Source organism: Eubalaena glacialis, chromosome 5, assembly GCF_028564815.1.
Source record: "Eubalaena glacialis isolate mEubGla1 chromosome 5, mEubGla1.1.hap2.+ XY, whole genome shotgun sequence".
NCBI classification, from domain to species: Eukaryota; Metazoa; Chordata; class Mammalia; order Artiodactyla; family Balaenidae; genus Eubalaena; species Eubalaena glacialis.
Window position 1 is genome coordinate 34,504,410 of NC_083720.1, and position 13,126 is coordinate 34,517,535.

Here is a 13,126-nt window from a genome sequence, read left to right on the forward strand (position 1 = left end):
CAAAATTAATTCCCACTGCTCAAGGCCTAAAGGGAAAATCTAGAAAGAGGACAGAGAAAATGGGTTGTCTCATTAGATTTTGTTCAGGACCTATTATTACCAATTTAGTAGCTCACCCTTGAATTGGATTAGAGTATTACTATGATTACTAGATTTATAATATTACAAGGGATTTATAATGTGTCATTTGGAACTGAAATTTCTCATGATTATTTTAGCCTAGAAGCAGTAATAATACTTAATCAAGCAAAACTTTCTATTACTTCATGCCATTTAACAATGCGTAGTTAAATCACATGTGATTCTTGTATGATGGATAAATTTTATTACATCCAATTTAGTAAATAGCCAGAAAGACTGAAAGTTTAATACCGATGTATTTTGCACATCACTGGGACTTGGTTGAAAGCAACTTGATTGTCTTCTACTCTATTTTTAAGAGGTGTATGGGCCTCAGGACAGGGACTTATTTTCACATATATATGATCATTCAGAAAAGAATTTCTACATGTTAACAACAACAACTTTTTTTTTTCAGACAAAGGGGAATAAAACTAATTTCTCATCTATCAACCAATTATGTCTCTACTTGCTGGGTGAGTCTGCTTCTTGGGCCATTTGTTTCATCAAAACTTGGATCAATATCTTTTGTAAAATAGGAAAGAAAAACGTTAAAAAAAAAAAAAAGAGGACAGACAGATGTCTCATCTGCTCTTCAGTCATGACAGTTTTAAAGAGGAATCCAATACGCCAACATACATTTTTTTCTTTGTCCTCTATTCTTCTATCCAGCTCTTCTTAACCACTTCTACCAAATTACTCCTAAGGGCAAAGGGGAAAGAATATACGCCCTTTCCCTTTACTAGATGTTTACCACCAGCAATTCTGAGGTAGAATTTAGGGGGTCAGTGAACTTGGATTTTTAAAAACAGATTATGTCTTTATTTTCACTTACTTTAATTAAAATTTAGCATTTATGAATGTAGGCGACAAACCCTATAGTAGTGTTAGTACTATATATGATTTTTGCTTCCAATAGAAATGGTATATAATTGTTATATTATTTTTTGGTTATTGCAGATGTCTCTAAATATCATTTATATCCATCACTACTTCAAAATTATGGTAGTTATTAGATCTATTTCACTTAATGCTTCTGTGAAGAAGAATGTATCTTATTAGATCACGATGTTTTTTCTAAAATATTTTTGTAAATACATTTCAGTGTAATTGGTTTCCTTTTTAGCTATGTATTTTATTTTATGCGTTTACAAACATCATTTTGAGAAGAGTTTCATAGGCCTCATAGGTGGCTAGTGGGGTCCATTGAACAAAAATGGTCAGGCACCTCTAAAGCATTTATTTTCTAACTTATTAGACCTAACTTATCCCTTTTTTAAAAATTGAGGTAAAATTGACATAATATACATTTAACCATTTTAAAGTGTACAGTTCAGTGGCATCTCGTGCAGACAAAATATTGTGCAACCTCTTTAGTTTCGAAATATTTTCATCACTACAGAAGAACGCCACTTACCCTTTGAGTAATCACTCCCCATTCCTCCCTCCCCCCATCTCCTGACAACCACTAATCTTTTTTCTATCTCTAAGGATTTGACTAGTCTGGATATATCATATAAAAGGAATCATACAACACAAGACCTTTTGTGTCTGATGTCTTTCACTTAGCATCAATGCTTTTGATGTCCAACTCGTAGAATATTTCAGAACTTCATTCCTTTTTATGGCTGAATAATATCCATTTGTATGTATATACCACAACTTGTTTATGCAACTCAACAACAAAAAGACAAATAACCTAGTTAAACAATGGGTAATGGACTTGAATAGACATTTTTCCAGAGATCTACAAATGGCCAAAAAAAAAAACAAAAAAAAACCCACAGGAAAAGATGTTCAACTTCATGGTTATTAAAGAAATACAAATAAAACCCACAATGAGATACCACTACACACACACTAGGATGGCTCTAATAATTTTTTAAAAAAACAGGAAACAATTATGACAAGGATGTAGAAAAATAGGAATCCCTGTACATTGCCGGTGGGAATGTAAAATGGTGCAATTGTTATGGAAAACAGATTGGTGGTTCCTCAAAAAGTTAAATATAGAATTGCCATGTGACCCAGGAGAAATGAAAACATGCCTACACAGAAACTTACATAGGAATGTTTGCAGCAGTGTTATCTGTAATAGCCAAAAGATGGAAATAATCTAAATGTCTATCAATGGGTGAATGGATAAACTAAACTTCCCTTTTAATAAGAAATCTTTTGTAACAGCATCTTTACTTTCTTGAAATGAAATTGATAGATAATAAAACTTATTACACTGATAATTTTCAAAAAATCAATGTAATGCCTATCATATAAAAGAGACATAAAAGAAAAGTAGTTTGTAATAAAATTATGCATATTTCAATATACAAATATTCAGGTACCAGTACTTGAGACTTACGAAGTAGTCCTATGTTTGCATCCACATATAGACTCACTGTGAATTAAGAGTTATAAGTGCAGACTGATACAGTATTAGAGATTCAAATATCACAAACATATTAAAACAATGCAAAAAACACTTTGTGTTATATACAAAATGACCTTAGTTTTTAGACGGAGATAATTTTGGAAAAAAAAAACAGATTTGCAGATTTTGCACCTACTTGAATGTCTGATGGGAGATTTGAGAGCAATGAAGGACATAGGACAATACTTTCTTGGGTAGGCCTATCTAAGTGTTGTAGGATGGTCAGCATCCCTGGGCCCTATACACTAAATGGCAGTAATGCTCCTCAATCATTGTGACATCAGAAAACACCCTGACAATTTCAAAAATGCCTCCTTGGGGGCACTACTACCCCTTTGAGAACATGTGACCCAAAGTTTACTCCCTGAATCTTGAAGTTTCTCTGAAGATTCATGTTTTATCCTTAAAATTGAACGCATATCTGCATTCTATGATACAGTATAAGTGTGCCTGTTTAAATATATATGTAACTCTCATGTATGTGAACTGCATGGAAGCCAGTCTCAGTATATTTCATCTTCCTTAAAACACTAACTTAACTCTGAAAGTGTTAGTGAGTAATATAGATGTCCCTGTAACCTTCAAAGGACGTCTCAGGAAAGAGTTACACTTCACCACATATGGCAAAACTTCTTTAAAATCCATTTTAAGACTCTCTCCTCTTTTCACAAAGTCCCTCTGTCTCCCCAGATGTCTATCCTTCAGCTTTTCCAGCCAGGCTGGCTTCAGATCTTTTCATAATTCTCTCTAAATATTTCACCTTAACATGCTCCACCAAACAGAACAAATATTAGACAATAAAAGCCAGTGACCAAGTTTCCTGGTCCCTCCCTCCAAATGGACACAGACTCTGCAAGGAAGTTATGATCATATTTGTCCTTTTGTCGCTTTACAGTAGAACAAGGAGTTCTGGCATTTGAGATTTTGTTTTAAAGGCTTCTGGGCTTTAGGAAGGGACCTACAGGAACACATGGGCCCTCGGATCTGCTCTCTGCAGCCCTGGCCCCGGCTTCCTCCTAAAGTGGCCCTGATTCTGATTGTGCAAACAGTTGTGGTGTTGACAGCCCCAGTGCCTTCCTCCAAGTAGCTGCTTAACAATTGCTTTACAACAAATTGATTTGTTCTCAGGGACTCTTCTGAGAGTGTAGAGTTAGGAAAAGAACTTTGAAACAGTGTCACTTCAGAAAATAAAACTTACAATTTGCGGTTAGGCATCCTGAGGTCTGAACCACCAAAACTGAGGTTCAGAGACCCACGCTTTGCTCTTGGTCAGGTGGTTAGATGTGTCACACACAATGGAAATCTCTTTTTCACTTAAACCAAATATATAGGATACTTTCTTTATTCAGGATACCCAGAGCTAGGTCCTAATATTTAGACGTCTACAGGCACTATCTCCACTTTTTCATACTCTTCCCTCATCTCAGTCCAAACGGCCTCCTCCACCTTCACAGGGTTATCAATGACCTTCTTGTCAAATACGAAGGTCAATTCTCATAATAAATCAGAATGAGAGAATCCAGAAGAGAGCATTAAATAAGATACTTTTTAATTAGAAATTAAAACTTTTAAAGAAAATCAAATATTTCAGTTGAATCATCTGTAAAAGTGCAAGCAAGAAGAGTAGTAATTTTATGTTGTACACCTGAAACAATACCTCAATAAATTTTTTAATTAAAAATAGATGGAAAAATAAAGAGAAGAGTAGCAATTTTACAAAAAGTGGCAAAAGAGTTCACTTATGATCTTTGCAAAAACTAAGTGAAATAGTTTTAATTAAAAGAGAAGCCATTTTTAAAATAATAATCAAACTACTATAATAAAAATTAGCTAATAAATGGAATGTTAATAAGCACAATGAATACACAGATTCATGAAAAACATAATTCTAACTTAAAATTCTGGCTCTTGCAAGAGAAGACAAACATCTTTATGTAAATGATGTCAATTAATTTATAGTAATTAAGTCACAATTACAAGATCTGATCCAATTCAAACTAGTTAACCTCTCTCTGTTCCATGGCTACAAACAACATCCTCTAGTTATTAATGTTAACAAGATAGACAAGATCTTTAAAAATTGACGGAAACAAGCTTTTACTCACAAAAATCTGAAAGCAGAAATCTTACCAGGATGACTCTATAGTGATCATGTAACTTTATATAGAGAGGAGAGTACTTACATGTACCTAGGCAGTGGTCAGGATTTTGGTCAACACCAATGTCTGGAGGTAAGTGATACAGGGCTTTCCTATATGAGGGAGCCACATTATTTCTATCCTGTTGCTCTGATGTATTTGATCTCCATTGCTGAGGCAACCTTCATAGTTCAAAATGACTGCTACAGCTCCAAGCATAGCATCTTCAATCTACCTAGCAAGAAAGAAGAAATAAAAGAAGAATGTATCCTTCTCTTAACAACACATCCCAGAAATTGCATACACCACATATACTTGCATCCCATTGAGCAGCACTTAGTTGACTGTCCATAACTAACTATAAACTAGCAGTCTTTTTTCAGGGTGGTCATAAGCCCAGATGAAAATTAGGAGCCATACTACTACAGAAAAAATGGAAACTGAATATTGGAGAATAACCAGCAGTCTGCCATAAATGTCATTTTCTTTTCCTATATCCAACTTCCTTGGAAATGTCGGTGAAAGGTTTACATATTTCTACTCCAGTTGTGAACAAGGTTCACATTCTTGGGCACCTGAGTTCTTTCAGCATCTCCAATTATATCATGACAGTTAAAATTAGGAGACTGGTCTACCCAAGTTCCCAAAAAGATCAATAGGAGACATCATCACTAGTTAGTTAGACTCCCTACTTAGATCGTAGATCCTAAAATGTTTTTGTCAACAGTAGTGGCTTTGTAATGTGCCAACTTGATTAGGCTAAAAACTATAAAGCAGACTCTCCCATAAAAAAGAGGGAAATTTCTTTTGTGCATATACCATGATGGTTGTATCATTTTATTGTTTCCTGACGTACAAAAAAAGCTTAGTTGTTCTTTTAATCTTTGAAATTCAGATGTCTCAACAAGACAAAATTCTATTGAGATAAAGTTGTGGGCTAATTTCTAATGATCTATATATTCTTAGAATGAGATCAAACATTCCAGGTGTCTGATTCTTAGACATATTATTGTTCCATAGCATTAAACACAATGACTTTCTTTAAAAAAAAAAAAAAATTGAGGTATAGTTGATGTACAATATTATATAATTTTCAGTTGTACAACATAGTGATTCACAATCTTTAAAGTATATAGTCCATTTGTAGTTATTATGAACTATTGGCTATATTCCCTGTGTTGTACAATACATCCTTGTAGCTTATTTATTTTATACATAGTAGTTTGCATCACCTAATCCCCTACCCCTATCATGCCCTTCCCGCCTTCCCCCTTCCCTCTGGTAACCACAAATTTGTTTTATAGATCTGTGAGTTTCTTTTTTGCTATATTCACTAGTTTGTTGTATTTTTTAGTCTCCACATATAAGTGATATCATACAGTATTTGTCTTTCTCTGTCTGACTTATTTCACTTAGCGTAATGCCCTCAAAGTCCATCCATGTTGTTGCAAATGGCAAAATGTCATTCTTTTTTATGGCTGAGTAGTGTTAAAGGATGGCTTTCTTTAGAAAATGATGAAGAGAAGAATTTTCCCGAGAGAATTCTTCCTCAAATTAACACCATAAAGATTCCTAATACTTGTAGTTACCCATTGGGAGAATCCAGCACATAGTTCTAAGGGCCCTCTTGCCAATGGATTTCCTTAACTCTGGCAACATATTTATTCCTAACTGCCAACAAGTTACGTGCATCCTGATTTGAGGAAACCGACAAAAATATTAAGCATTTTTAGAATATGAAATGTTAACTTAAAATGAAATATTGACACTTGTTATTTTGTAAATTACATTTCAGAGTGTTACCTAGTTTATCTTGCATTCAGAAAAGTAAGTAAGGAATTTTATTAAATAAAGTTTCACTTATTGTTAATCATTTAAATCCTCATCTTTCATTCCCTAAAATTTACTGAAATATTTAAGAATCAGAATTAAGAGTGTGTAATAGCAATAAGAAGAAATAATAGGTAAACCAGGTTAAAGTTCTTTAAGGATTTTAAATATGCATTTCTGAAGGTAATATTTATTACATAATATTTAATTATTTCAAATTTAGCCCAATGATGGGCTGGCATCATTGACATCCCCTGCTATTGTCAGGCAGCAAGTCTCAATTCTAGGAGTTTACAAGTTGGAGGGTAAAGACAAATACACACGAAACCATTAAATAACATTTCCAGAGTTTATATTGATAAAACACACCAGAGGTTCTTGAATAGAGAATTGATTCTATAAACTCATGGTTTAGGAAAACGTTCAGAATTAACATGCAAGAGGAACCAGAATAGGAAATAAAAGACAAGGTGTGTCTAGATATTGACAATGACTCAAATATCAGGTGATAAGGACCCAGACGTTAGTCCTGGCAGTGGATATAGAAAGGAATGTTGGATTCGAAAAAATTTACAAAATTTGATGCCTGATTGGAAGTAATGGAATAATGAGAGAAGAGTCCAAAAAAATCACTCAGTTTTCTCTATAGAAGAAGAACAACAACAACAGCAACAAAAGAAAAAACATGTGATGTTATTCTCAGATAAAAGGAAATAAAATTGGGAGATTAACTTGGAGATAAAATGATAAATTTGCCTTGGGACATGTTGAGTTTGAAACAACGCAGACAGCTCTTATTGAAGATGGAATTCTTTTCACTGGTTGGATTCTCTGAAGAGCAGACTTTGAGATCAAGTGTGGTATGTACAGTGTTTACTAGGTTGTACCCTTGGGACTGGTGCATGGAAGTGAAGGCAAGAAAGCAAGACTGGGTAGAGGGAGAAGTTGAGCTGTGATGCAGGCCCAGCAACAAGTTCAGCTGACCCTGCAGGACACCCTAGAGCTTAAAAGGCCAGTTAGAGTCGCCCAGTGTAGGGTCAAAATCATCGGCCCTTATAACCCCAATGATTGGATGGGCTTCCCTGGAGAGGGGCATGACTTGGACAAAGCAGCTAAGGCCGTTCCTGGAGAGACTGACAGCCAAAGCAAATAGCCCTTCATTAAAGGGGGCACATCCCAGTAACTCCCACAATTATGAAACTGTGGTGGAGATGAGAGTTGGAGCTAAAGCAAAGTTAGTTAATTAGTGAATCCAGTTCTGTTTCTGCTTCTAACATTGGTAAACGTAACACAAAATCTACCATGGTTGTAGTTGTCATTTTCTGAAATGCTGGATTATCCTAGCAGGAAATAAAAGAATTTTAGAATTGTGGAGTAGTCATTCGTGTGTTGACTTTTATAAAAGCACATATGTCTCTAAAATGAATGATTATCCTTACCTACAACATAATAAATAAGCAAATTAAAAAATTGCTAATTACCGTTGCTCATGCTTGCTAGCCAATAGCTGGCTTTGGGAGCTGGCCCATGAAATACAGCAGTAGTCAATAAAAGGAATGAGAATTTTAAAACAATTCTGAACATTTTCTAACTTATCTCTTTAGGGACACATAGACTGTGATATTTCACTGGCTTTTTGAATACTTTATCTAAAAGGGCAACTTTAAAAATATTTTTAAGTTACCAAACGTTTGAATTTTGTCATACTATCAAATAAATGTTCAATAATATTTCTAAATATTATCTAGAGTTCATGTTCATCCGCTATTTGTCAGCCACACTTTTTCCTTCTAAATACATGTCAAAGTTCTGTATCATTTCTCACTTAAATACTATTATTCTATTGAGAAACAAAGTTATCACCATGACAATACAAAAACTTTGTGGAGCAGAGCTGCCATACTTATCTAGTATACATACCTTTGGACTTTTACATGAGAGAGAAATAAGCATCTATTTTATTTAAGCCACTAATATTCTTGTTTTGGTTTTTGTTTTCTGGTTCTCCCAGCTGAACTTAATTCTAATCTTAATTTTTTTCTTCTTGCATAGGAAAATATTGTAGGGTAAGTTTTTGACTTAAGGCCCCCTCTTTACTACCTATATAATTTCATTCAAAAATGCTGTAAAAATGTTACATGATCTGTCATTATGATGTATTTAAAGTAAGAAGTTATTTGTACTTGAAAGAAAAAGAATGTAATATGTTCAACTCTAAAAACCGACTAAGATAATATTAAAAGAGAAGTTAAGCTGAAATCTTAAGCAGACTGGCAGAAAATCTTTGCAAAACACACGTCTAATAAAGGACTGGTATCTAAAATATGTAAAGAACTCTAAAAACTCAACAATAAGAAAACAAGCAACCCCATTAAAAAATGTGGAAAAGATCTGAACAGATGCCTGACCAAAGATATACGGATGGCAAATAAGCATATGAAAAGACGTTCAACTTCACATGTCATTAGGGTATTGCAAATTAAAACAACAGTGAGATACCACTGCACACGTATTAATTAGAATGGCTAAAATTCAAAGCACTGACAACACCAAATTCTTCAAGAATGGGAAGCAACAGGAACTCTCATGAATTGCTGATGGGAGTGGAAAAATGCTAAAACCACTTTGGAAGGCAGTTTGGTGGTTTCTTATAAGACTAAACTACTCTTACCATATGATTCAGCAATCATGCTTCTTGGTACTTACCAAATGAATGAAAAACTTATGTCCACACAAAAACCTGCACATGGATGTTTATAGCAACTTTACTCAAAATTTCCAAAACTGAGAAGCAACCAAGATGTCCTTTAGTAGGTGAATGAATAAATAAACGGACTATTATTCAGTGCTCAAATGGAAAAGAGGTATCAAGGCATGAAAAGACATGTAGGAAACTTAATTGCATGTTACTAAGTGAAAGAGGTCAATCTGAAGGGCTACATACTGTATATTCCAACTATATGAATTCTGGAAAAGATAAAACTCTGGAGAGAGTAAGAAGATGAGTGGTTGCCTTGGTTTAGGGATGGGGAAGGGTTGAATAGGATACCAGTCTACAGAAGATGTTTTCAGAAGTTTTTCCGAAAAGCCGATAACCAGAATTTCATATGCTCATGAGAAAGATCTGGTAGAGAAGGAGTTCCAGGAACAATTTAACTCAACAACAAAGGAGCCATTATCTATGCAAGACATGATGGATGTTCCATTCTTCAAAAATGCTAAATCTCAAGTCTTAAGTGCTTGGCACATAGACAATCCAGTGGGCCGGTCAGGGTGAAACGGGGAATAAGATAAGCTCACAAACATATAGGTACAGTACCCAGTGCCATTGTAGGAATGAAAATGTAAGAAAAAGGAAGGATAAATCACCTCTACTTCGGTTAAATAGAAAAAGGCTTCATGGAGGAGAAGGCATTTGAGGAAGTTACCGTTTTTTGGCTCTATAAGTCACGTCAAGGTGAAGTCCTCACAAGGAGGCCTGATCGTTATGTCTCAAAGTGATGTTTTTACGTGCGTGCATGCTTTTCTCCTACATTGGACAGGATCTAGAGCAGTGCTTGGGATAGAGTAATCATTCAATATTAAATCACTATAATAAAAACAATATTATGATAGTAAATACTGTATGGATGAGTAAAGGAGTGAATGCATGTATGCATTAATAAGTGGCAGTGAGCTCCTCTGGGGCGGTGGACCTTGTTTTGATTATCTCTGAACCCCGGTCTCGCTGCGTGTACCGTGTGTATTACTGTCAATTCACCGGGCGGTCTAATTTCAAAGAGCAGTCTCCAGGGCCAGCCTGGCTGGGGCGGGCTTCCAAGCCCCGGGCCGGGAGCGACGACTCCGGGCGGTAGGGGGCGCCGGCGTGCGGCCGGGCCGGTCCCCCGGCACCACCCGCGCGAAGCCGAACCCGGGTCTACGCCATGCGCGTGCTGCTGCCACTGCTGCGCACCAGCTGGGCCAGGCGCTTGGGCGCCCCGGCTGCCGCCGCCGCCGCAGCCGCCGCCGCCCGCCTGCCGCGGGGAGCTAGCGCAGGGCCCGGGCCGCGCCGCGCCATGGCTTTTTACCGCACAGAGGAGCGCGGCCAGCCCCACTCTCCCGGTTACCGCCTCTTTTTCAGTAAGTAGCTCGCGGGGGTCCCACCGCGCGCCGCTCCGGAGGCTCGGGATAGGAGCGCGGCCTCCATCCCTCCCTCTTTCGGGCCCGCAGCGATCGCCGCGCGGTTCAGGTCACTTTCCCGCACGCGGGGGCCAGCGCCGAGCCATGGGAGCTGCCAGAGATGGGGGCGGCGGACTAAGTCCCCAAACGCGGAGCGCGGAGACGCAGGCGCGGCCTGGGCCCTGGGCGCAGCCAACCGCCCTCCCCGAGCCGCGGGCGGAGCGCGTGGGAGCGCGCCCGGTCACCTGCCCCGGCCGGCAGCCGTTAGCCCAGCCCGCGTCACTGTTCTGGGTTCGCGTTGACTCCGAACGCGAGGAGCAGAGTCCACCGGTTAGCCGCCTTCCTCCTCCCCCTCCCCCTCCCAGTGGACGTAACAAAACTCCTCCTGCCGAGGGCCGCCCGCGATTGGAGAGGCAGGAGGGACTTCGGAGATGCCGGGTCCAGCGGTCTTTTTCAGGGCGGGGACTCTGATGAAGGATCTCCCAGCAACGTGAATTTATACTCGCGAGTTTGCACCTTGAATGCGATCCACGATCAAGAGCCTTGCTGGTTCCAAAGTAGCTCATTCTCCTCCGCAAATTGAGCAAACCCAGAGGGCGAAGCGACTTGGGGCACTGACCTGGCCGACTAAGATGGGAAAACACCCAGGTCTCCATTATTCTCATTTTTCTTTGCACCCCGATATTTCACTGTGTAGGTTAGCTATGATGTGAAATAGCGAGGTTGGTTGAGTTGCTTTCATGCCTCACTGATTTCAGAGCCCCGAGGGGAGTAGTACCTTTTTTTCTGTAAAGTCGACCTTGCCTTATCGCCCACCTATTAGGAACACCAGCTCTAGAGAATTTCAGATCTCAGCTCGAATCCTGGATTCTTTAGCTCTTAGCTCTGGGACCCTGGACGAGTTTCCTAACTTGCTGAGCCTTAATTCTTCTCATCTGTAAAATAGGGCTGTAAGAATTACATGGCATAGTGTATGCAAAGTGATTAGTCACCAGGTCTAGAATATAAATTCTATTGTTAATAATACTTGTGATCATTATTGATACCTGTAATTTATAAAATGTTTATACGTATCCTATCTGAGCTTAGGGTCGAGGAGTATTTTATGGGAGAGGAGACTGAATTTGCATAGTTTTGTGGTTATAATGCAGTTGATACTAACATTCCCATTTTCTTCAGAATTGACTCCATATTCTTTTCCATCCTATTTTGGTCAAGACTGATCAGGTAGAAAGGAACCATTAACAAGAAGCCCCAAATTTCTGAACGGATTGTTCCAAAAGGTTACAAAGTGATGGTTTGAGGAACAGCTTTCCATAGAAACAGTGTTACAAAATGGCAGTTAGGTTTTTAAGTAGATAAAAACTGTCTAACTCATAAAATGGTGAAAGTAATACAGTAATAAATGATAGACCAAAAAGTCAATAAATATTTATAAAAGCTGGACACTGTTAGATGTGGCACTGAGGAAATTTTAGTTATGGGCCCTGACCTCAAGAGATTGGTAGTATCAATATAATTAATTAAGGAAAGTATAAAAACACTAAAAAATTCAAATAAAATTATTTGAATGTTGGCTGAGAAAAAATAGTCTTGAGGATCCTGGAGCATATGGTGTAACCCACCGAGCACTGACTTTGGCATGGGGAGTCCTAGGCCTTGGTTCTCGCTCTGCTGTAACTCACTGTGTGCTGATTGGCTTCATTTCTTACGTGTTCAGTTTCTTTAGCTGTAAAATGAAGCAGTTGACCTACCAGTGATCTTAAAGGTCCTTCTTAGTGCTGATAGTCCTTGGAGACATTGGATGAATAATAGATACTCTTAACATTATCTATTGGGGCCGGGCCTCTATTAGTCATTTTTGAGGCTATAGTGGCCTCTCGCTGTGGTTTGTTTCTTTAGCTGCAAGTGTATTTCAGACTCACGATTTTCTTTAACTGGAATGCCACAAATAAAATACATCTATATTTTTTTCACTCAGTTGGAACCAATGACAGAAAAGAAGAAAAAAGGTTTTACTGAGGTAAATGGGCAAAAATTGGAAGAAAGGAGAATGTGGTTTGGGGGAGGGGCCAGGTGGTGAGATAGTCATTGGAAGGTATTGTTGGGTTGAACACTTCCTGAACTAAACGCCAGATGGCATCCTTGGCCCAGGACTGTTTACTGCTTGCTGGAAGGGGTAGGACAAAGTGAAAGGAAGCCCCTTTAGGATTAAGGGGTAAGGGGGAACAATGAACAATTTGCTCTTTATAAAGATGGTCACAAATTGTATATTTTATACTCTGGCAGCATCTATGTTCAGTAGTATGGTGCAGTTCTCTCCCTTCAAAGAAGAACATGAATATAGCACGACTTGGCTGAAAAATATTATTTAGCATTATTACAGTGGAATCATTTCCCACATTTCCAAATATATCCCAAGCCTCTGAAATATGAATGCAGTTGGGAGGTA

General features: G+C 38.1%; 1 protein-coding gene across 3 annotated transcripts in view; it reads left to right on the plus strand.

Annotated features, from left to right (window-relative positions):
- Positions 1-10,425: 10,425 nt before the first annotated feature.
- PPA2 (inorganic pyrophosphatase 2) overlaps positions 10,426-13,126 on the plus strand; it is a 91,068-nt gene continuing 88,367 nt past the window's right edge. For all 3 annotated transcript variants that reach the window (XM_061191194.1, XM_061191196.1, XM_061191195.1), the window contains exon 1: positions 10,426-10,635. In XM_061191194.1, coding sequence (XP_061047177.1) covers positions 10,440-10,635 — 196 coding nt within the window. In that variant the 5' untranslated portion in view covers positions 10,426-10,439. The remainder of the gene's footprint in view (positions 10,636-13,126) is intronic.